The sequence below is a fragment of the Protomyctophum bolini genome, assembly GCF_963924005.1.
Source record: "Protomyctophum bolini genome assembly, chromosome: 11".
Lineage (NCBI taxonomy): Eukaryota > Metazoa > Chordata > Actinopteri > Myctophiformes > Myctophidae > Protomyctophum > Protomyctophum bolini.
In genome coordinates, this window is record NC_137872.1 from 3,354,656 (window position 1) to 3,380,868 (window position 26,213).

Below are 26,213 nucleotides of genomic sequence, written 5' to 3' on the forward strand. Positions count from 1 at the left end.
GACAAGAGATGAAACGTTTGTCTGTGGTGTGTTTGTCTGTGGAAGACAAGAGACGAAACGTTTGTCTGTGGTGCGTTTGTCTGTGGAAGACAAGAGATGAAACGTTTGTCTGTGGTGCGTTTGTCTGTGGGAGACAAGAGACGACACGTTTGTCTGTGGTGCGTTTGTCTGTGGAAGACAAGAGACGAAACGTTTGTCTGTGGTGCGTTTGTCTGTGGAAGACAAGAGATGAAACGTTTGTCTGTGGTGCGTTTGTCTGTGGAAGACAAGAGATGAAACGTTTGTCTGTGGTGCGTTTGTCTGTGGAAGACAAGAGATGAAACGTTTGTCTGTGGTGTGTTTGTCTGTGGAAGACAAGAGATGGAACGTTTGTCTGTGGAAGACAAGAGATGAAACGTTTGTCTGTGGTGCGTTTGTCTGTGGAAGACAAGAGATGAAACGTTTGTCTGTGGTGTGTTTGTCTGTGGAAGACAAGAGATGAAACGTTTGTCTGTAGTGTGTTTGTCTGTGGAAGACAAGAGATGGAACGTTTGTCTGTGGTGTGTTTGTCTGTGGAAGACAAGAGATGGAACGTTTGTCTGTGGAAGACAAGAGATGAAACGTTTGTCTGTGGAAGACAAGAGATGAAACGTTTGTCTGTGGTGCGTTTGTCTGTGGAAGACAAGAGATGGAACGTTTGTCTGTGGAAGACAAGAGATGAAATGTTTGTCTTGTGGAAGACAAGAGATGAAACGTTTGTCTGTGGTGTGTTTGTCTGTGGAAGACAAGAGATGACATGTAAAATGTTCGATTGTTCGCCTTCGTGAGTTAACCCATTTAGACCCGAGGACGATACTACAAATGTCTTCCATTGCAGAAAACAGAACAGAACTCCAGACCAGTTAAATTCCTTCAACCAGCATCGTTATGTCGCTAGTGGTAAATATTGTGTTAGCAATAGGGCCTCACAATAGGGCCTTGTGGGTCATGTGTTTGGACAATAGTTCAAGCCATTTATCAAAATCCATTTTCCTGCATGAATTGGTTTGTGATGACATATTGTATTATATATTGCATGTAAGTTCATGTGGTTTGTGTATGTGAGTGTGATGTATATTCAATCATACACAGGTGTGTGTGTGTGTGTGTGTGTGTGTGTGTGTTCGTACCATTAACAACAGTCCCAGGGTACAGACAGCGGTACTGTGTGTGTGTGTGTGTGTGTGTGTGTGTGTGTGTGTGTGTGTGTGTGTGTGTGTGTGTGTGTGTGTGTGTGTGTGTGTGTGTGTGTGTGTGTGTGTGTGTGTGTGTGTGTGTGTGTGTGTGTGTGTGTGTGTGTGTGTGTGTGTGTGTGTGTGTGTGTGTGTGTGTGTGTGTGTGTGTGTGTGTGTGTGTGCGTGCGTGCGTGCGTGCGCGCGCGTGTGTGTGTGTGTGTGTGTTCGTACCATTAACAACAGTCCCAGGGTACAGACAGCGGTACTGCTGGCTCCAGTAAGCAGCGATGCGGCTGCCCTCAGGAAGATAACGCACCGACGGAGGCTTCACGTCGATGATCTGCACACAGAGATGTCAATCAACGTCAATCAACCTAACTCTGAAACATGACTTATCTCGAAATTATTACAAGTTTTAACCCAAACATGCAAACATGCAAACTCCACACAGAAAGGCCCTTTCGCCAACCCCGCCTCGGGTATGGGCACTGATGACGCGGAGGAGGAAACACGCCGGCAGCGCCCACAGCGTCCCGAGCGGGAATCGAACCCAGGACCTTCTAGCCGTGAGGCGACAGCACCGTGCCCGTAACTGCATATTATAACAACATATGCAAAGATTTCCTCCTTTTAAATCAAGTGTGCCCGGATCTCCGCTTTGTTCTATATCGATGTGTTATCCCGATTGATCCCAGGAGCACCTTTTTACTATTTTTATACCTGCACACCTCCTGAGCACCTGGTTGCTTCCTTGCCTCTGCATATTATAACAGTTGTCATCACAGGATAAGGAAAATGAATTTGCAACTGACCAAAAATGTGTAAGATATAACACCAACGTAGAGCAGTGGTTCCCAAAGTGGGGTCCGGGGACCCCCAGGGGTCCTTGAGGGAGTTCCAGGGGGTCCCCACTAGCTAAATGATAGTTTGGAACCAAATGGACCCTTATGTGTCTGAAACTCTGAGAGTGTACAAATGGCACCAAATGTCCATTTGTACACTCTCAGAGTTAAATTAACATTGATTTTACAATATAAATTGGGGTCCCAGAGAAATGCCATTAAATGGGGGGTTTGTAGATGCATAAAATATGCATGTCAAACTGTAAACGGGTTGAGAATCACTGCTAGAGCCGTAAAAAACTTCTCTTATGGGTGGGGGTCCCTGGCATATCGTTTCAAATGGGGGTCCGTGGGGATAATGAAGTGTCAATGCTGAACGCAGAGGATGTCACAGATCATGCACTAATTGGAGACGGCACGCACATGTGACCAGATTTGACTGAGAGACTGCCATCGCGCACATTCCAGCTTTTCACCAGAGGAGATTTTTTTGTTAATGAGTTAATAGCACAGGCAGACTCGTCACATACTAGAATGTCTGAAATAAGTGTCAGAGCTGAAATCGACATGTAAATATGAAATAAATGCTTAAACATGTAGCTATAGGTGTAATGTTAGAGACCACAGAAGTGAACCTTTTCAAGCCTGTTTTCTCAACTCGCTGTTTCTCTGCAAGACATTATACTCTATAACTTAAGCCATATCTCCAAAACTGGTGGGTCAAACTGAACAACCAATATGTCAATTTGAAGCTATGATTCCGTGCTTTCATATGACATGAAAAAAACAAAGATTAAAAAAAAAATCCAATGGCAGTCCCTCAGTCAAATTTAGTCACACATGTTCATGGCGGCGCACACAGCATAATGAACGGTGTTGGTACTCACGGCCTCCTGCAGCAGCTGCTCCAGGCAGTAGATGTGTGGCCTGTTTCCTCTCTCCCCCTCCACCACCACGCTGTATCTACAAGGTTCACACAGAGAGAGGGACAAGGGTTAGGGTTATGTGTGGCCTGTTTCCTCTCTCCCCCTCCACCACCACACGGGTCAACGCACAGAGAGGGACAAGAACACAAGAACACAGGGTCACGGGTCAGCGGTTTGGGGATCAAGAGGGCAAGTGTTCAGTGGTTTTAAGCTGTGCTGTCACAGCACAGGTACTTCCAAAGACAAATTCACGTCGTTCTTCTCAACCGAGCGTCGCAGTCCCGCCCCCCCTCGAGAGACCCGGAAAAGAAATCCCCGTTCATTTTCCTCATAGACTTTTCAGAAAGTATTTATTTAAAGACGGTTATACGCCGCGGACAAAGCCAACTCTTGTCGTGACAAATCATGACAACGAACACAATGTTTTGGGCCAAACAAAGAATTAGAAATTAGTCTTTCTTTTTTTTTATATATATATATTTTTTATCCCACGATTTTGTAACCCATTTTTCACCCCTGTGTCAATCATCTAATGTGATCCTGGGCTCTACACATCCTCCGCCAACCTGGGGAGAGCAACGGACTTGAACTTCCTTCATGCCTGAGTGTCCAAGTTGCTCCTTTACACCTGCCAGGGGGGAGTTTCCCTGGTTGGACGTAGCGCGTGGAAGGAACACGTTATTCCAACCAGTTCCTTTCCCCTCCATCAGGCGCCCCGGCTGGCCAGGGGGAGGCAGTTTAGAGACCAGGATAACTGCATGTTTTTGTGAGTAGTCTTTCTAATAGTAGTCTTCTTTGTAATTATTTGTTTGGTCCAAAATATTGTGTGTGTTGTCATGATTTGTCACGACTCGAGTTGGCTTCGTACGTAAAAGGTCTTTAAATAAATACTTTTTGAAATGTCTATGGAAAAAATGCATTGGGATTCATTTCCTGGGCCTGGCGTCGTCATGAAAGGGGGCGGGACTGCGACGCTCTATAGCGTCACGTTACTCACGCAACACGATAAATGTAATTCCTCCGTCGTTCATTTAAATCAGAGAGTGATAAAAAAGGTACCCAAATGGAGGAAGGACGTGATTGGTTCCCTAAAGTTCTCTATTGCTGGGCAATAATAAAGAATGCACCGCAGCTGATTGGCTGAGCACGGTAATGACATGTCTCTCTTTCTTCCCCACCTTCCTATTTGTTTGTACATTTTTCATAACCTGTGTACAAACTATAAGGCATGTTCTGCTGTGTGTGTGTGTGTGTGTGTGTGTGTGTGTGTGTGTGTGTGTGTGTGTGTGTGTGTGTGTGTGTGTGTGTGTGTGTGTGTGTGTGTGTGTGTGTGTGTGTGTGTGTGCGTGTGTGTGAGAGCACTTATCCCAAGCAACACGTCATGCTGAACGAGACCACCACGAGGCAAAATGCCTTCAATTAAATGCAAAGCTAAATATTTAATGCTATGGGAGAGCATGGACTCTCAACTCCCTGCATTACTGTCTCTCTGCACATGTTCCATGTATGTGGATGCATATTATATATAGTTTGGCTGCATGTGAAAACATGACCAATGACAAAAAACTCCCATATCTGCTGGTCGAAGTACAACAATGTGCAAACACATGCAGCAAGATTCGTGAGTTGCTGTGATAGGAGAAGGATATCAAATGGAACACAACCACCCTAAAGACTAATCATCGTGTATATTCCTGCACTATACCACCTGCATCCAGTGACCTTGGTACATAGAAATGGATCTATTGAAGATTCTGACCTTCAAATGTACATCATTTTTGTTTTGATTGTATTGCTGTATTGTTGTATTGTTCTTTCTGCTTTGGCAATGTAAACGTATGTTTTCTCATGCCAATAAAGCCCTTTGAATTGAATTGAATTGCATGTGTGTGTGAGTGCACACATGATGAGCTCACATGTTTCGACTGCATTAGCATCTGTATACAGTTTATTACTCATTCTGGGCGTACCCGTATTTCAAATCCTCAAAAAGTGTGAGAACCTTGTAAAAAAAAAATCAAAAAACAGCCTGGTGTTTTGTTTGCACCTGGACCGGAAGCGCTCTCTCAGTCATGAGGCCTCGTTCACACATGAAAGACAGGGTGCTCTCTCTCGCTGTCTCTAGGGGAGAGGAGGGGAGGGGAGGGGAGGGGGAGAGGGGGAGGGGGCTGAGCAAGCTCGCAATTCATTTCCAATGGGAGTCAACGTGGATTTGTCTGGTCAAAAACCACGTGACTCCCATTGGAAATTAATTGCCTCCCCCCCCCCTCTCCCCCAGAGACACCGAGAAGACAGGAGTCTTTTATGTGTGACTGATGACGCCTCAGAACTTGAGGAAGTGAGCAGCTCCTGGAATATGCACGAGTGAGTGAGTGAGTATGTGTGTGTGTGTGTGTGTGTGTGTGTGTGTGTGCGTGTGCATGTGTGCCTGCGTGCACTCACATGTCAGGGGAGTGCACGGTGTTGACGTGTCCAGCGTAGAGCAGCTGGTCGTCCATAGGAATCAGAACCCGGAGTCCGTCCACCAGAGAATCCTTATCCAGGACACACTGCACCGGAGGAGCTGCAGAGAAAACAATGACCAGATAATCTTTATCCAGGACACACTGCACCGGAGGAGCTGCAGAGAAAACAATCATTGATCCACTTTTTGATACAGAAACAGTCATGACGGCAAGACTAAAGGCCTATTCATAGTCTGGATTTCCGGTGATGAGGTGACCACCGCTCCAGTGGTGAGGTGACCACCGGAGCTGAAATAACGTTGAGCGGTGGTGAGGTAAAAACAGAGAGAAGGGCTGGAGCGGTGGCGGTGGTTTGCTCTTAACTGCGACTCGTGACGTCATGTTGTAGTTCGGTGGTCACCTAACCACCGTAAATCCAGACTATGTATGAGCCTTAACTGTTCAGGAGTGGAGAAAAACTGATTTTTTTTCTTTGTATCCAAAATGAGTTAATAGCACAGGCAGACTCTTCACATACTAGAGGATGTCTGAAATAAGTGTCAGAGCTGAAATAAATGTCAGAGCTGAAATAAGTGTCAGAGCTGAAATCGACATGTAAATATGAAATAAATGCTAAAACATGTAGCTATAGGTGTAATGTTAAGAGTCCACAGAAGTGAACCTTTCAAGCCTGTTTTGTTCAAAGTCCCTAGACCCCCGTTGTTCAAAGTCCTGTAAGGTGTGAACCAACAGCACACTTTATCGTCCTGCAGTGGAGACAGCAGATAAGATGGTCTGCTCTTTGCATGCTATCTCCTGTTTCTCTGTGCCATATGTTGATCTGTGACTCCACCTACGATTCAACTCTGTTTGACACAAAAGTACAGTATATACTGTCACTGTAACTGCAATGATTCACTCGTCCTGACTGGCCGCGTCCTGCGGTCAGAACACGGGTCCTGAGCGCCTGGCTCAGGGTCCACGGCCAAGCTCTCTCCGTCTTCGTTTCGATAAATTCAACACTCCGAGGACATCTCTCTCTCTGCCTGCCTTTTCTGATGTCTGTTCTTTCACTACTCTGCCTGGTAGTTGTAGATCTGATGTCTGTTCTCTCACTGCTCTGCCTGGTAGTTGTAGACAACTCCATTCTTCTCTGGTTTGGTTTAGTTGGTGTCTTAGAATGGTGTCTATATGCCATTTCTAACATACAACATATAATGATGCTTCGGAATCCGGCCTTCATGGTGACTTTTTGCGCCAGATAGAGAGAGAACCAGCGGGCTTTTATAAGACATCAGTCAGATTTTTCCCGCGACCAACGTTTTAGTCGACATCGTGAGGACAGCGAGTGATCTTCTCTTCAGCGAGGAGGACGGCGATGCGCGGACGCCGCGGAGTGGAGCAACGCGACGCATCACCTCTGCTAGCATCACCTCTGCTAGCATCACCTCTGCTACGCGACGCATCACCTCTGCTAGCATCACCTCTGCTAGCATCACCTCTGCTAGCATCACCTCTGCTAGCATCACCTCTGCTACGCGACGCATCACCTCTGCTAGCATCACCTCTGCTACGCGACGCATCACCTCTGCGACGCAACACATCTAACCTGACTCTGCCAGATGGCGGCAGTATTGAGTTCACCAGTTCCCTCCTCCTCCTGCCTGGATCTGGGATCTCTCAAGAAGAAACCATGAACCCGGAAGCAGTGGGACAAACATCCCCCAGCACCGGGAGGAGGAGAGCGACGCTCAGCTCGACTCGACTCGACGGCGAGATGGCTTAATAAATTATTCATATACAAGACAGCTTGGAAACAAAGCAGCAACGTGTGGCGCTCTCGAGTACTGCAACGTTCACGTATGCAGCCTGTTTGACCCACACATGACGGAGGTGAGAGACACTGGAAGAGCAACATTCACAAGTTCTACATTTAACCCATTTTGACCTGGGAACGATTCTATAAATGTCATGTAAGGTTATGTGTAATTCGTTTTAAAGGTGATTTGAGGTTACAGACAGCAAAGTCATGAGTGTCTTAATGTGTTAAAAAGTAATGCAAGGTGTGCACTGATGAAATTGTAGGGATGCAAGACAGAATCATTTGAAGGCGATGACTAGACGTAATCTGAAACCAGTTGTAACGATTTTGGGAACTTTTTGCAATGTGTCACTTTTGGTGTCAATGCTTTGTGTTTAGTAGGCTTAATTGGGTCAAGGGGGGTATATATATATATATACACAGTTATGAAAATATGCATTGTATCTTTTTTATGATGCATTCCGTATGCATCATAAGGCGGGCGGGGGGGGGGGGGATTGTGGTCTCGCAAAATCCATATCTTCACAATATTCATAATAATTATAGGCTATGCCAATAATAATGATGTTCAACTACATTTGGGTCACTGTGCTTATTCAATGGTTAGTGGGTGAGAATGCATGTCTGCTCTATAGCAGCAGCTCAGGAGTTCTCAAGCAGGACCCCCGTTGTTCAAAGTCCCTAGACCCCCGTTGTTCAAAGTCCCTAGACCCCCGTTGTTCAAAGTCCCTAGACCCCCGTAGTTCAAAGTCCCTTTGAGGCTCCTGTAAGGTGTGAACCAACAGTCTTTATCGTCCTGCAGTGGAGACAGCAGATAAGATGGTCTGCTCTCTGCGTGCTATCTCCTGTTTCTCCGTGCCATATGTCGATCTGTGACTCCACCTACTATTCAACTCTGTTTGACACATAAAGTACAGTATATACTGTCACTGTAACTGCAATGATTCACTCGTCCTGACTGGCCGCGTCCTGCGGTCAGAACACGGGTCCTGAGCGCCAGGCTCAGGGTCCACGGCCAAGCTCTCTCCGTCTTTGTTTCAATAAATGGTCAATTCAACACACACTCTCTCTCTCTCTCTCTGCCTGCCTTTTCTGATTCTTCTCTGGTTTGGTTTAGTTAGTATAGCTTAGAATGGTGTCTATATGCCATTTCTAATATACAACACTCGTACCGTATCGGCTATTTTCACTAGTTTCAGTCCCCGGGAAGAATGTCTATTTTCAGTTTTGGGTCACGGGCTTTAAAAGGTTTGGGAACCCACTGCTGTACAGTACACAGGGAAATGGCCACATCTGAGAGTGTAAAAAATGGATTAGTACACTCGGAGCTATAACATTAACACAGGCAGACTTTATCCTTGTAGAGTAGAGACCGTTGGGTTCTGAACCGCCCCACTGTGGAGCTGTAGATCATTGCATAGGATGTCAATGCATCAAATCAATATGTAACCTAATAGTTTATTAAGCAGAGTTAATCAATACACTAGCAGGGGATGCACATTAACCTGTTTGAAGATAGACAGTGTTGTGGTGTGTGAGTGTGTGTGTGTGTGTGTGTGTGTGTGTGTGTGTGTGCGTGCGTGCGTGTGTGTGTGCGTGTGTGTGTGTGCTGACCAGGTGTGGAGGACCTCTCTGATAGGCTGTTGCTGCGCGTGGGGAGGAGCTCGTCCTCGCTGAAGCTGCTGTCCTGATTGGGCTCAAAGTCCTCGTCCGCCGCCATGCTCTCCATCAGGCGACTCACCGCGCCGCGCGACGGCTAGAGACGCACACACACACACACACACACACACACACACACACACACAAACACACACACACACACACGCACACGCACACACGCACGCACGCACGCACACACGCACGCACACGCACACACACACACACGCACGCACGCACACACGCACGCACACGCACGCACACACACACAGACACACACACACACAGACACAGACACAGTTAAAGCTGATCTCTGGCACCCCTTTGTGTGTTTTTACTTTACAGTAGGTGTTGAAAAATAGCAGATCTACAAGCTCGCTATAGCGAGCTTGTAGATCTGCTATTTTTTGAAAAGGCGTGAAAATGTTTTTGTTTTGCATCATTAAAATATATCCGTTGTGTTGTCTATCTATAAACTATATAAACGCGCCACGTGTGTGTGTGTGTGTGTGTGTGTGTGTGTGTGTGTGTGTGTGTGTGTGTGTGTGTGTGTGTGTGTGTGTGTGTGTGTGTGTGTGTGCGTGTGCGTGCGTGTACGGTTGTAAGGCACGTAACTGGAGAACCGTTCGCCACACCGACTTCAAACTCGACACACGCGTTTCCACTGCACCACCACAGGGAGTGCTGTTGTCCAGAACAGAACCACCAGAACAAAAGGCTCTGGTCAGGCTCTGTAACACCAGGACCATCAGAACAAAAGGCTCCGGTCAGGCTCTGTAACACCAGAACCAGCAGAACAAAAGGCTCCGGTCAGGCTCTGTAACACCAGAACCAGCAGAACAAAAGGCTCTGGTCAGGCTCTGTAACACCAGAACCAGCAGAACAAAAGGCTCTGGTCAGGCTCTGGTCCAGTGGACCGACCTAATGAGGCCAAGTCCGCTCACCTGTGACATTTCCAGCCAATTGATTTGCCTGACATGGCAACCCCACACCTGCCAATTGATTACTTAACCAGTCCACTTTTCACAGTCAGTTTGCACCCTTCAGGCACCGAGGCAGACAGACAGACACAGAGATCTCCATATACAGTATGGGGACAAAAGGGACACAGACAGACCTGTGGCCGGGCAAGTACAGGTCTAGTGTACAGTAGACCGGTAGCACGTACAGGTCTAGTGTACAGTAGACCGGTAGCACGTACAGGTCTAGTGTACAGTAGACCGGTAGCCAACGGCCGGGCGCATACAGTACAGGTCTAGTGTTGTAATTGGACAGAGTGGGGAGTGCGGCAGCATTGTTGCAGCTTCTGTGTCTGATTTTCATTTATCTGTTTGTACAGTACTGCATAAACACAATATTATTGTGCCCAAAGCTGGTAAAGCTACATGAACACCAGCGTGCGCACGCACACACACACAGTCACACGCACACAGACACACACACACACACACACACACACACACACACACACACACACACACACACACACAGTCACACACACCCACACACCCCTCTCTCTCCGTCCCAGAGTCTCACAGGTTGTTACGTATCATCTAATATTCATTGCATGCGGTGGTGGTGGAGCCTCATGGCATATATAGTGTTTCCTCCCCATACATAGATGCATGTGTAGAACACTCCATCACTCCATCACAAAACACACACACCGCCACCGGCTCCATTCCAAAATGCACACAAATTATTCAACAGCGCCTATAAAAACAAACATTATGTACAGTACCACAGTATTTACAGTATCTACAGTACCACACGGGCCTCTGCAGCAGAACATACTGCTCGGTACCACGTGATGTCATCGCTTTCTATTTTGTTATCCCATTCTGATCCGAGATCAGATTCTAAAAATGTCTTCTACATCCTGACATGTTTCTATGTCAGTCGTTCTTTTCGATTTTTCAAAAATAGCAGACCTACAAGCTATGAGCTTGTAGATCTGCTATGTTTCAACAGCTACAGTGTAACACAATGCTTAAAACACCAAAAGGGGTTCCCCCGTCTAGAATGGGTTAAAAATAAATATTCTGAAAAGACCTGTTTCTATATCAGTGGTGCTAAAACTTCACTCATATAGACCAGACGAAAAAAGCTGTAAGCTGAGGCCAATGGCTTATTCTGCCTGTCCTTTCCACCTCAAGAACCATACGTATAAAGACAACACTAGGAACAAACCACTGTCTTATTCTGCCTGTCCTTCCCACCTCCAGAACCATACGTATAAAGACAATACTAGGAACAAACCACTGTCTTATTCTGCCTGTCCTTTCCACCTCCAGAACCATACGTATAAAGACAATACTAGGAACAAACCACTGTCTTATTCTGCCTGTCCTTCCCACCTCCAGAACCATACGTATAAAGACAATACTAGGTTGTCTGTCTGTTTGTTACAACATCCCACAAGCGCCTCCTCTGTGATTTACTTCATCATGACATACATTTTATGTCCGACGTTTATTTTTAGATGATTTATTGGTTCACACTGACCTCTCTGGGTTTGGCCTTGGCTTTCGGTTGGTTCTTGCGTGTCGGGCTGAGCGTTAGACTCACGGGAGGACTGTCTGTGATTGGACTAGACAGAAGGGGAGGGCTCATGGGCAGAGGAGAGTCCTTCAGCTTCTTTTTCTGTCGAAACACACACACACACACACACACACACACACACACACACACACACACACACACACACACACACACACACGCAAAACACTCCTATATGAATGCGGATGTACATATTCATGGCTACATGTGCACACACAGACACAGTGGTGGAGGGACACTGCCAGGGCGGCCTGCCCTGCAGTTGTCCTTTCTTGTCAACGACACTGCGCAGACAGCAGGGGACTGCGCAGACAGCAGGGGACTGCGCAGACAGCAGGGGACTGCGCAGACAGCAGGGGACTGCCGCAGTGACTGAAGTACTGAGAAACCATGCTGGCACTGTCTCTGACACAAGCACGCACGCACACACGCACAGGCAGCAATAGTTGTGGAGAGATAAGAAGATGAGAGGGAGCCAAAGGAGGAGCGATGATGTAATGGTGATGTAATGTAATGATGTAATGCACTGAACAGGCTATGCTGCTGAGATTGGGGATGGGAAGGTGCACGCACTCACACACGCATGCACACACACACAGACACAGACACACACACAGACACACACACAGACACAGACACACACGCACGCACGCAGACACAGACACAGACACACACACACACACACACACACACACACACACACACACACACACACACACACACACACACACACACACACACACACACACACACACACACACACACACACACACACACACACACACACACAGACACAGACACACACACACACAGACACACTGCCTCATTAACATACCTTCACCAGGTCTTTCCCATCACGGCCGGTGGGCGGAGTCGTTTTGGGCCTGGAGGAGGCGGACTTAGGAGTGAGGGAGGGAGGGGCCAAGCTGGAGGGAGAGCTCTGACTGGTGGAGGAGGAGGTGGTGGAGGTGGAGGCTTGGGCGGCGGAGGAGGAGGAGGTCGACGGCGGGGAGATCTGATTGGCCGTCGCATCGTGAAGAAATATCCTCTCGCTGCGCCGGCGGTTCCAGCCTTCCTCCTCGCTGAACGCTCCGAACCCAGCGGCGCCGCTACCGCCACCGCTAACGCTAACACCACCGCTACCGCTAACACCACCGCTAACGCTAGCGCCGCTGCCCAGGTCGAAGCTGAACCGCCGCGGCGAGCGGGCGGGCGAGGGGCGCGGCTTGGGAACAAGGGGCTTGTTGTTGCGCTGCTTGTTGATTGGCTGCAGCGGCGGCTGCTGCTCCTCCCGCTTGGCGGGGCTGGTCTGGTCGACGTGGCGGCGTGTCGCCGGGGGCAGGAGGGGGAGCTCGGGGGCCGAGCGCTTCCCGTGGAGCAGAGACGGGAACTTCCTCAGACGCAGGTCGGACCCCGAGTCCGACCACTCGCACTCGGAGGACCCTGGAGGAGAGGAGAGGAGGCGGGGTCAGGTTGATTGATTGGTTTATAGCCGTGGTTCCTTAAAACCTTTTCATGTCAAGGACCCCCACATTGACACTAATTCTACCACAGGTTGTTTTGAGGAAGCAATCTGATTGGTTGAAACAGCCTTCTAGCCGTGGGTTAAACCAGCACCGTTCACCACCTAATCAAAACAAAGAATTCAGCTGCTCTGTTCTCCCAGAGCGCTAGAAATATATTCTTTCAGCGATTTTCTTAGTTTTAAGGGTAACTGTTGTAGAATTGCAATATTACAGTTGAGGGTGTGGTTTAACGTGATGCTTGTGGAACTCGACTTCGTCTCGTTCCTGAGACCGCATCCCTGTCGTGGCAATAATCACGTTAACCCACACCCTCTCGTGTAATATTGCTTAATTAGCCTGCGGACCCCCATTTGAAAATATATGGCAGGGAGGGACCCCCCTCTCTACGGCTCTATAGCAGTGATTCTCAACCCGTTCAATTTCAAGGACCCCCAGTTTGACATGCATTAGTCTATACGGACCCCCATTAAATGGCATTTCTATCTCTCGGACCCCCAATTAATATTGTAAAATCAATGTTAATTTAAAGGACCACTTCACCACTTTTCATTAATAATCTTCATAATAATAGGTCCTCACTATTAATCATGATAAATTGGCACCATTCTTTTCTACTCAGTCTGTGTCTCATATTAGGAGGGCTATGTGGGCAGTTTAGAAACCGTCTTCCAGTGACATCATCATTAGGCAGATTTATTTTTAAACAAGATTTTTTTACAAAGATGTTTTCATTATCGTGAGAACGATGGCTTCCATTTTCGCATTGCAACTTTTCAGGACTAGAAAGCCTGCAGTTTTTATTAGCTTGTATTCCCCATCGATGATGTCACTGGAAGACTGTTTCTAAACTGCCCACAGCCATTTTATCATCATTATTATTAAGGACCTTATATGAAGATAGGTTGAAAAGTGGTGAAGTGGTCCTTTAACTCTGGGAGTGTACAAATGGAGCCAAATGGACCCGTTCCATTTTTATGTGTCCATTTGGTTCCTAACTATCATTTAGCTGGGGACCCCCTGGAACTCCCTCAAGGACCCCTGGGGGGGTCAAACACTTTAAAAATAGTCCTTTGCAGTCTTGTTTCCATTTAGGCCCTATGCAATCAATTCATAATATAGACATGACATGAAGAATAACCACACAAATTCAATATCACCACAGGAAAAATAAAAAAAATAAAAAATCAATATCACCACAGGAAAAAAAATACAACACTGTGTACAGAGTTGGATAAAAGGAAGGGGGTGATCACCTGTCTCCCTCACACCTAATGCATGACCAAAGAATCACACACACACACACACACACACACACACACACACACACACACACACACAGAGGAACACATCTATGTACACATGTATACATGTATATGTATAACTATGTATATGTGCATACACATGCATGCACGCAGAACGGGTTGCTGTCACATACAGAAACCAAATAACACAGTATTGTGTGTGTGCCAAGATTCTCGTCTGAAATCAATACTATTGATCCATTTGAAACTAATGCATTATTCAGGAATGGGTCATTATGTGCACCTCCGACGTGACAATTAGGAATGAATTAATATTTAACCATGAATCAATAAAATAATCCTGGACGAACGCTCCACTCCAGCAGCGAACCTGATCAACCGCAAAAACCTTCCAATTATGGCCAGGAATGTGTTTCAGGAGCGCAGGGGGAAAAGACCATATGAAATGCAATGAGGTTCTGTGCACTTAACAGTGTAATCCATAGCACTATTTACATCTGGTGCCAATTGGGGGGCATATTCTGTGCTGAGGAAAATGAACCATCATATCCACAGACTTTCTCCTTTCACGTGTGCTTTGCCTTCAGTTTATTGAGCGTTAGCTAATCAACCTCCTGCTTTTCTCCTCACTTTGGAGGATCATGAATAAAATACAAGTCAATTCTTTGCTCGTTTTACCCAGAGTGCTTTGTCTGCTGCGGTGTTTGTTGTCGTGAATGAGGGTCAAGGGGGCGGAGTTGACGGGGAGGGCACTCGCCGCGAACCTGGCCAGCAAACCCAGACCGCTCTCCTCATCGCTACTGTCTTCAGACTCAGACTCCTCCTCCTCCTCGTCATCATCCATGTCTTCGTCAGATGATTCTGCATTTCACAGAGAAAAAGACCAGTCTTACTTCAACACAGAGCAGCACGGCATGATTACGACACTATAGTGAACACAATGGGGGCCACAACATTCTATTGAATTCCCTTGTTTGTCTCCATTGATTCTGAACAACACTGTTTGTTGTATGGGTGAGAAGTTATGTAGGGTAGCTTTACAAAGTAGGCAGATGGGAGGATGAAGATTAAGTGGGCCAAGACTGAGACATTCCCAGAGCAAAATGGAGGCTGAATTTAAAAAAAAGTTTGAATCCAGTTCCTGCCGAGACGTTATTATGGCATGATGATGATAATGTATGTGGGGATGGAGCGTTATTAAAGGCCCTAACCCTGCCATCATAAGAATGTCAATTCCTACTTTTTTTTGTCCATACAAAACAATGAAAACTTTCCGTCACAAACCTTTAGACAACTCATTGTAGGCCTAAGACAATATGAGAGAGGGACGACGAGAGGGAGAGCAAAGGAGAGAAATGAAAGAAAGAAAGACAGACTGTCCAAAACAACTGCAACCTGACTTCATACTGTAATGCTGTGTAGGCCAATTACAGGCCGAAGAATTGAGCTCAACACACATGCAATGCACGCGCACGCGCACACACACACACACACACACACACACACACACACACACACACACACACACACACACACACACACACACACACACACACACACACACACACACACACACACACACACACACACACACACACACACACACACACACACACACGCACACGCAGCTGCTGAGGCTATTGGAGCAGAAGCACTGAGTCAGATATCATTTATTATTAAAACTCTTCAGCTGAATGTGACAGAGAGAGAGAGAGAGAGAGAGACAGAAGAGAAAGAGCGGGGGGGAGGGAGAGAGGTAGAGAGAGAGAGAGAGAGAGAGAGAGAGAGGGGGGGGGGGGCTCTGTGGCTATGAACAGAGCCACAGAGAGAACAGAGAAATTGGAAGGAAACCAGCGGGCCCACTTCATCTATATACTGCCTAGCTTTGCAGTTGAGCTCAACAGACATGCAGCCTACAGCACACAAGCTGACGCACGCACGCACACACACACACACACACACACACACACACACACACACGTTAATAGCAGCAGCAGCAGTATTATTAATGGTTAGCCATTGTTGGTAGATACTAGGACCATGGCACCACCAACCAGGTGAACATGAACACGATGCCCGATTTATATATATATTCGATTGTTGCAACACGTTGTCGTGCATCGAAGACAGCCGATCTACAAGCTCACAGCACGTCGTAGTAGCGGCAGGTTGTGAGCTTGCAGATTTGTGCCATTTTCGGTATACGAGACCTGAGGCGCAAACAGAGTATAAACCGGGCATCTTCTCCAGGGTTAGAAGAACGTTAACATGGACTGAGGACGACACTACAAGCTTCATACGACCAGCAGGTCATTCTTCATTTGTACGCCATCATCATACAATGAATGAACCAATGGGCTCTATTCTATGCACAGCACACGTACACGCCATTTTGGAAAGAACTTGGGTCCCCTAACCCTGGTTCCTTCACAGGTGTTACCGATGACGGCTCTGTTCCATTCTGGTCAAACAGAGTCGGGGAGCTGCTATTGTGCGTCGCAGTCCCGCCCCCTACCAGGGCCCAGGAAATGATTCTCCGTTCATTTTCCTCATAGACATTTCAAAAAGTATTTATTTAAAGACGTTTACGCCGCGGACAAAGCTAACCAACGTGACAACTCATGACAACAAAATAATTAGAAAGAAGAAAAAAACGGCAGGTTACAACACTTCTTTTGTTGTTTTTATTCTTTGTAATTATTTGTTTGGTCCAAAATATTGTGTTTGTTGTCATGAGTTGTCACGACTCGAGTTGGCTTTGTCCTTGGCGTAACAGTCTTTAAATAAATACCTTTTGAAAAGCCTATGGAGAAAATTAATGGAGAATCATTTCCTGGGCCACTCTGGGTCGTTCTGAAAGGGGGCGGGACTGCGACGCTCTATAGTGCTCACTGGAAGCACTCTGGTGCACTAGAGGGTCTCAAAGTGTCCTCGAGGTTCCATTTGTACACTCTCAGAGTTATGGAGGTCCTTGAAATGTAAAAGTTTGAGAATCACTGCCCACTAAATGGAACAGAGCTTCAATTAGTATCACACGGTAAGGAAGTAGTTTATTCTGTGTGCATACAGTATAGCCCATTGTAAATATCTACAAGCTCACCCCCAAAGCACTGAGAAGCTTCTAGAATGGCCATTATCGTATGACAACGTATAAATGGAGCCTTATGGCGGTCGCTATGTTATTGCAAAGCAGTTAAAAGTTGGACTGAAATTGTAGCGTGGCAACATTCCAAAAGGCAAGTCAACAATGTTTGACGTTTGCTTAGATAATAAATGTATTGTCACCCAACATGACAAGTCAACCTAAAAACAAACCACGTTTCCCACCACCTACGACAACTGGAGGAGAACTGGCGGCCTTCTTTTTTATCTTTTTAACAATATATTTATTGACATTCTTTTTCAAATTATAACTGGCGGCCTTCTGAAGTGGAATGCATATTTTGAATGGAAATGCAGATATGACATACCGCCATCAAAACATAATTCAGTCCATCTTTAAGAGTAGAAGACGATGCTCGGTGGTACAGATTAAAGACACTACTACAGTAGGGTGTTTTCATATTAGACACCGGCTCCGCTCCACTTTCACATTGGGTCATTTCTGTTACTTCCGTGACCGCGGAGAGCGAAGGTCCGTTTCTCAGTGGATTTATCATCTACAGTATGAAGGTTCAGAAACAAATTGCGCCCCCATGATGCCCCTCGTAAAAATATGAGCATAATTTCAACAACCTAGATTAAATTCTGCTTCAAGTAGAATGTGATATCAAACTAGGGGGGTTTCATGTTTCTGAATCCATTAGTTTAGCACAAAAAACACGCCTTGGGCTAAATTAGGACATAGCCACTTTGTCCAAATTCCCCAACAAATAAAAACTAGACTAAAATGTTAGGAAGGGACTAGTGGACAAGAGATCAAGTATAAGTCCTTCTACACTCGTTTGCATGCTGAAAATAGCCAATCTACAAGCTCACAACGCGTCGCAGCAGCAAGTGTAAAAACGGTCATTCCGACGGCATCAAGGCCCGCCAAAATACATTTTAGTCGACCAAATCAACTGTAGATTAGACTAAAAATCTCATGACATTTAGTCGACTAAAACTAGACGAACACTAAGACATTGCAGGTTGATTCCAGGTAAAATGTGACTAAGACTAAATGAGAACTATTCAAGAGACTATGACTAAAACTAAAATCTAAATTTGCTGCCAAAAACAACACATATGCATAGATGATTATATCCACTGAGAAACTGACCTTCGCTCTCCGCGGTGATGGGAAATTATCAGAAAAGACCCAACTGTTAGTACCGTGATATTGTTCCCTACCCAAGTACACTTGTCATTCTAAATTTTGGACGCAAACTATACCAGGGTAGGTCTACGCATGAACCACAATGGAAACAAGCCTCTGGGGGATTTTTTTGTCAGTTCGGATTATCCTTTCAGCATAACCTTGGGACTGTTAATAAGCATGTTAATAAAGCATTCATTCAATTAATCAATAAACAAGACCAAGCTTTCAAAAAGGGTACACATGTGATCACACTAATCAAACCAATTGGACTTTAGGATCAAGTGTACTCGGATGCGGATGTGAAAGCACCCTGGGGTCCAAATACTGTGTATCCACATGATGTTAAAAGTAGCAGACAGACAATAAGACAGTTAAGGTAAACAGAAAGCAATGCAGACATCCCTGTAAGGCCCGCCCCCCCGGTAACACCCATGTAGGGACTCATCCCTTGTGGTTACATCCTTGAGAGAGGGAGGGTGACTGATTTAAGCAGTCACACCTGGCCTGAGTCAAACTAGGGGCGTGTTTGGAAATGTGCACCGGGAATGTGGTCAGTTTGTTGAGTGTGGTGGGCGGTGAGGTGACGTCACAGAGTGCGTCACCGCACTAATTTACAAACGACCACAGCTGTGACGCATACACACGAATCACACTGGACGACCCCAGCTTCAGGGTTAGGGTCGCTCAGTGCGGGCACTCGGCACACACCTGGATTTTCGAACGACAACGCACCGAGTGCACTGAATAAACGAACGACAAGAGAGCACACCAGCGCGTTCAGGGCACATTTCCGATCACGCCCTAGAACTGGACTCAGAGCTGGGCGTGGCTCCAGCGCACCTGTTGTGCATCATGGACTTGATCAAGGGCACAACAGGTTAAATCAGTCACCTCCCTCTCACAATCCTCTAACCAACATTAAAAACAAATGGCACACAAATTACAATATTTTTCGATTAGCCCTGGGATATCGCGTTGGTTCTGGGTAGCGGATGTAAGCACGATACACTTTTAAAAACGGGCTTAAATTTGTGAGAACAAAAAAAAATTATGATCCAAAAACATAATTCAAGCAACGGTTAAATATTTCCTGAAAGCAACACCAGATTCATTTTGTTTTGTTTTTTTAGCAATGAATTCCATGTTAGGTCAGAAAATAATACATGGATGGAGGGGCACGTCCTACTTACAGAGCAGGTGACACAGGGGGTGTGGCCTCAGGCAGGGGGGCAGTGCAGCGCTGAGAGCGCAGCCTAGCCATAGCGTAGCCTTAGCCTTAGCGTAGCCTAGCTTTGAGCAAAAGGTTTAGCCGCAGCGTAGACTAGCGGCTATAGGCTGCGCTAGAGTCCTTTGCCAAGCTTCTGTAATGTGTCACGGCAGCAGCGGCAGCAGCAGCACAAGCACACGGAACAGGCTGAGAGACACTCAAAGCATCATGGGTAGGGTTGGGGGGGGGGTCAGAGGTGAAGGGTGAAAGGTGACAGAGCAAGATGTCTGAGAGTGCGAGACAGGGGAAAAGGGATTATTTGAAGGTTTTTAGTAGACAGGGGAAGGAGGAGCCCTATTGTCCAAATATCCCAGCATAGCATACCATTAAGAATGCTTCCAAATCAAATCAAGAATTTTGAGTTTATTATTATTCATGCATTATTCAACTCTTCCTTTATAAGCTCATCAAAACCCTCATCGAATCAATGTTTTATCTTTATTTCACAATAATTAGCCACTAATATAAATGCACACAACTAGGCAATTTCACGACACTTTCTTTCTGTATCCAAAAAAATCCCAAACGCAAAAAATAAATAAAAACTCTTTGTGCAATAATGAATCCACTTCTATGTATAATCGGAAATAAACTTCAAGTTCAAATCAAAGCCTTTCCAATGTTTCCAAAATGTAGAAGTGGTTTAGATAGATGTGTAGAGGGATATTAATAATAATAAAAATAGAGGGACCTAGAGGGATATTTGAGGAACAGAGCAGTGTAGGGATGTGACGGTGCAGTAAGCCGGACAGACAGGACAGATGAAGCAGACACAAGGAACCACAGCAGCTTTGCTTTCTGTACCAAACAATTCAACAACTTTTAATAAAGCTTATAATAGGCAGACAAACTGCAAAATTACAACTTTATATAATATGCAAAAAACTTTTTTCACAAAATTCGATCACACCATGTTTTAATGTACAAAATGCTACAAAAAAAACAAAAAACAAAACGCTGCAAAAAGCCAGGCAAAAAAAAAAAAAACCAAAAAAAAAAAGTAACCAAAAAAAACACCATAGAAAAAAAGGCAACTCTAATTTTTTTCTTTTTAAAAGGCAACTTTTGAAGAGAAGCCAGCAGCAAGAGAGGTAGGGATTGATCATGCCAACTATTCTCAAGATGGCAGCCTTGCATATAAACAAGGACAACGACCTATGATATGACCACGCTCAAAGACATCGCATTCTTTGACTCGCGGTGGCGGCATGTGATTGTAAACAGGTGGGTGTGGTCAGTAACCAGGGGGTGTGGTCAGTAACCAGGGGGTGTGGTCAGTAACCTTGGTCGAAGGAGTCGTCCGAGGAGCTAAGGCCCGCCTCCTCCAGTAGCAGAGATAAGTGCTTGTGTTTCTTCTTCGGAGACTTCCGATTGGACAGCAGGGCCGTGGTGGTCGTCGGTGGCGGCGACGACGGCCGCTTCTTCCTGGTCGCCAGGTTGTTGTTGCCGTGGGAACGCGAGGACCCCGAGTTAGGGGGCCAGAGCCCCCCGCGTGCGGAATCCTCCTCGGAATCAGAGTCTGAGGCACGGAGAGAATGCGGTTAGCGACTCTCCCACACAGTCAACAATGACAGAACAGGAGCACAGAAGACCCCATCGCTGAGAGGGCAGAGCATCTAATCCCACCTTTCAGCAGGCCAAAGGGAGAGGAAATGATTGCTCCTCCATTAGTCAAGAGCCTTAAAGGCCTATTCATAGTCTGGATTTTCGGTGGTGAGGTGACCACCGCTCCGGTGGTGAGGTGACCACCGGAGCTGAAATAACGTTGAGCGGTGGTGAGTAAAAACAGAGAGAAGGGCTGGAGCGGTGGCGGTGGTTTGCTCTTCACCGCGGCTCATGACGTCATGTTGTAGTTCAGACTATGTATGAGCCTTTACACTAGTAAATTAATAAATTAACGAAATGTAAATCTATGGTTGTCTTGAAGCAATTGGTTCGATTCAAGATGCCGATATGGCTTACAGACACTGCTCATCCGTGCTTGCCACTGTTAAACATAGTTTATGAAAGCTACATTAATGTTCATCCAATACATTGGAATCCAGGTCAGCCAAATAAAATCTTCTCTGAGGCCATCTAATATTGATCTCAATCTTTTGGAAAGTATATAGCCTCTCTCTGGACTGTTTAAATACGTGCATTATGCAACTCTGATCAAATCAATGTATACACACTACTCGTCAAAACAAAGGTTTTGAAAAAAAACGGACATAGCTTTTTCAGAAAACTGTCAGGATGTAGACGACTTTTTTTAGAATCTGATCCAAGGTCAAAACACTTAACAGACTCTGATGTCTAATCTGGATGCCCCATTCATATAATAAGTGTCTAATCTGGAGCCCCATTCATATAATAAATCTAATCTGGATGCCCCATTCATATAATAAATCTAATCTGGATGCCCCATTCATATAATAAATCTAATCTGGATGCCCCATTCATATAATAAATCTAATCTGGATCATTCATATAATAAATCTAATCTGGATGCCCCCATTCATATAATAAGTGTCTAATCTGGAGCCCCATTCATGTAATAAATCTAATCTGGAGCCCCATTCATATAATAAATCTAATCTGGATCATTCATATAATAAATCTAATCTGGATGCCCCCATTCATATAATAAGTGTCTAATGTGGATCATTCATATAATAAATGGGTGAGAGCCATCTCTCTCTCTCTCTCTCTCTCTCTCTCTCGGATACTCACTGTTTGAAAGGCTGCTGAGCTCTGATCGCAACGGAGAGAACGTCAAAGTCTTCTTTTGACGCTCTTTCACCTTGCGGCCAGGATCCGAGGCGGAGGTCTTAACGCTCATCCTGTGTTTCCCTCCTTTGCTGGACGAGTGGTGGACCCCTCGGTCCTTCCCGTGGACCGCCGAGGAGGACTTGCCCGAGGACGACTTTGACCTCATGAGGGTCTTGGGGTCGTGGGAGGAGGAGGAGGAGGAGAGTTTGCGGGACGCGCCGAGCGAGCTGAGCTGCGAGAGCGACAGAGCCCTCTCCAGGTCCGACGCCAGCTGCTCCTGCTCGCACACGCGGCTGCGCTTTGCCTTCAGCACCTGCATGAACAGAAGACAACAACTGTTAACACTTTCAAAACAAATAACCCAGGGTGCCCAGCCCACTTTTTACATTCCTTTTTATTACATATTTTTTATTATAAAAATACATCTGTGGACGTCTTGGGCACTACAACCTGTTAAGCCATTGAGACCCGAGAACAGATTCTACAAAAAAACATTCTTTTCTGAAAAACCTAGGTTTCTATGTCAGTGGTGCTCAAACTATTTCATTGACCACCTGGAATTATCTGTATCTGGCGGCCGACCCCCCAAGGCTTCATGGGGTGACTTAATTAGTCATTTTGGAGGTGATATATTCCTTGAAGAGCTATTTTCTTCTTGTAGTGTCGCAATGCGACGCGTTGTGAGCTTGCAGAAGTGATTTGACCTTTTTGACAGCGACAAAATGTGTCCGAGCAAATATAAGAGCGCCCCTCACTTCTCACGGATGAGATATTTCTTTTTTTATACATTTAAAGTATCTCTTAGACTTAGAGTTACAAATGGAACGGATAAATGAACACTGCATTTCACCGAGTAGAACACACGCTTAACCTGGCCTCACCAGGCTTTCCACCACATCGGAGGAAAGCCTGGTCTCTGTTTCAAAAGTCTGTATGATCCTGTCGGGAGCGGATGATATCGTTACGTCATGTTGTAGTATTGTTTTGTAGTCGACAGGCAGGAACAACAGGCGGCGGGCGGCAACTTCCTTTTCCCCTCTCAATAAAAGCTCTCGTAGCCTGTAGCTTTTATTGAGAAAAATCGGTTTGAGGGAAAAGGAAGTTGCCGCCTGTTGTTCCTGCCTGTCGACTATACAAATCAATACTACAACATGACGTAACGATATCATCCGCTCCCGACAGGATCATATACCCTAAATGAAATGGTGCCCAGGCTAGTACACGCTAGTATTCCCACGGTGATGTTTTTTTTATTTTATATATATATTCTTTATCCCACGATTTTGTAACCCATTTTTCACCACCTGTGTCAATCATCTAATGTGATCCTGGGCTCTACACACCCTCCACCAACCTAGTCCCCATATATGGGGGACAAGGGGAGAGCAACGGACTTGAACTCATGTTTCCTTCATGCCTGAGTGTCCAAGTTGCTCCTTTACACCTGACAGGGGGGAGTTTCCCTGGTTGGACGTAGCGCGTGGAAGGAACACGTTATTCCAACCAGTTCCTTTCCCCTCCATCACCCCGGCTGGCCAGGGGGAGGCAGTTTAGTGACCAGGATTGATTGGTGATGTTTATACCTCCAGGCTGTGACTCGTGGACGGTGCCTCCTGGTCATTCCAGGTCTTCTTCTTCTTTTTCTTCTTCTTCTTCAGTTTTAGTAAACCTCCGCTCCCGGCCTCCATCTCTTCCTCCTCCCTGGACAGCCGGAACCTCTTCCTCGGTACCTCCCCTCCGGACGGTTTGACTCCTCCGCTTCCTGCCTCCGTCATCTCTTCCTCGTCCCTCGACAGTCGGAACCTCTTCCTCGGAACCTCCCCTCCGGCCTCGGAGTCGTCGGAGTATTGGACCGTCCTGCCCAGCCTGCTGCTGCTGCTGCTGGGAAACGGTGGCGGGGAATTCATCAGAATCAGTTCATAAATTAATTTAGGCCTGACGTCGAAATATATATATTCAAAGATTTGTGCCACATTTTCACGATTTTTCAAAACAATAGCAGACCTACAAGCTCGTAGATCTATGAGCTTGTAGATCTGCTATTCTTCAAAATCTAAATAATGCTTAGATAAAACACCAAAACGGGTTCCCGTCCAGAATGGGTTAAAAAGGTAGGGATGTCCCGACTCCCGACTCCCTTTTTTCGCTCCCAATCCGATCCCGATAACACAATTTCTGTGTTAGCCGTAACGATACCAGTGTTGTGATCTGGTGTTGTGTTTATAGCTATATATCTGGTGTTGTGTTTATAGCTATCTAGCTATATATCTGGTGTTGTGTTTAGAGCTATCTAGCTATATATCTGGTGTTGTGTTTATAGCTATCTAGCTATATATCTGGTGTTGTGTTTATAGCTATCTAGCTATATATCTGGTGTTGTGTTTAGAGCTATCTAGCTATATATCTGGTGTTGTGTTTATAGCTATCTAGCTATATATCTGGTGTTGTGTTTATAGCTATCTAGCTATATATCTGGTGTTGTGTTTATAGCTATCTAGCTATATATCTGGTGTTGTGTTTATAGCTATCTAGCTATATATCTCATGTTGTGTTTACTAGAATTTCGCCGGCCTTCGGCCGGCGAATCCTAGTTACATTGCAGCGCAATATGGGAAGAAGGAAATAGCGGGAGGTGACAGACTCCACTTCATGTTTCAGCTGTGTTTTTAAACTCAGTAGTGTGCCCTGCACATGTAGTAACGGATGGGTTATAAATTATTATAATAACAGAAAGTGTTTTTTATTTCTCATAAATACGCAAACATGGTGAAACAACTACAGTCACAGAGAGCAGTGCCAAGGTAGCTGCTGCCTGCTAACGATGCAAACAACAGCCTTGCCTGTCGTGTGTGTGTGTGTGTGTGTGTGTGTGGGGGGGGGGGGGGATAGCACTAATTTTCGACATTTTACTGTGTCATAAATATTTACATCTGTAGCCTATATTGTGATTACATTTGACCGTACATTTGACTCTTGTGTTATATTCTTGTGAAATATTCAGTAAAGTATATTGTGGTGAAATATTCACCCCAAGTTGATAAGATATGCAGAGAATATAATACCAAGAACCCCCAGTTTGAAATGCATTAGGCCACAGACCCCCATTTGATACCATTTGCTCTCTGGGAAAATCAGGGTCCATTTGGTTCCATTTGTATGCTCTTGGAGTATGATGACTGTGCTAACAGTATTATCATAAAATATGTCTCAGTTTGAAGATTCCAAAAAACATATTTCATATGTGTGAGCTTGTAAAGTAGAACGTTCAACCTAGAGACAGTGTTGGCAAGTCTGATCATTATAAGCTACTTAGGACTTGTTTATCTATTGCAAATGTAACACTGAAACAGCGTCCACGTTCGGTTTAATAACTCCCGACCTGTTTTATCAAAAACATAACTTGAAGTGTTTTATGGTAGCTGACATGTGTAGGTCCGTTGCCTGAAAATATCACATGTGTAGCTAAAGGGATCTCTGAGTAAAAGAATTAAACGTGCAAAATGTTACATCCTTGGCGGCTCTCCCCTATTAGTTTACTCACAGCACAGCACCGTCACTCCTGTCAGTTATTTCGTCCTAATAACTTGAAGTGGTTTATGGTAGCTGACATGTGTAGGTCCGTTGCCTGAAAATATTACATGTGTAGCTAAACGGATCTCTGAGTA

The 26,213-nt window shown here is 45.6% G+C and overlaps 2 protein-coding genes across 2 annotated transcripts in view; both read right to left on the reverse strand.

The window, feature by feature from the left end:
* tnrc18 (trinucleotide repeat containing 18) overlaps positions 1 to 24,455 on the reverse strand; it is a gene marked incomplete at its 5' end in the record, with an annotated part of 46,852 nt that extends 22,397 nt beyond the window's left edge. Inside the window, 10 exons of the mRNA XM_080776461.1 lie at positions 1,425 to 1,533; positions 2,923 to 2,998; positions 5,404 to 5,524; positions 8,842 to 8,983; positions 11,389 to 11,526; positions 12,278 to 12,885; positions 14,909 to 15,091; positions 21,080 to 21,316; positions 22,510 to 22,861; positions 24,132 to 24,455. Of these exons, the coding sequence (XP_080632587.1) occupies positions 1,425 to 1,533; positions 2,923 to 2,998; positions 5,404 to 5,524; positions 8,842 to 8,983; positions 11,389 to 11,526; positions 12,278 to 12,885; positions 14,909 to 15,091; positions 21,080 to 21,316; positions 22,510 to 22,861; positions 24,132 to 24,455 (2,290 nt within the window). The remainder of the gene's footprint in view (positions 1 to 1,424; positions 1,534 to 2,922; positions 2,999 to 5,403; positions 5,525 to 8,841; positions 8,984 to 11,388; positions 11,527 to 12,277; positions 12,886 to 14,908; positions 15,092 to 21,079; positions 21,317 to 22,509; positions 22,862 to 24,131) is intronic.
* atp5mf (ATP synthase membrane subunit f) overlaps positions 1 to 26,213 on the reverse strand; it is a 382,603-nt gene that overhangs the window by 161,512 nt on the left and 194,878 nt on the right. The gene's annotated exons all lie outside the window — the stretch shown is intronic.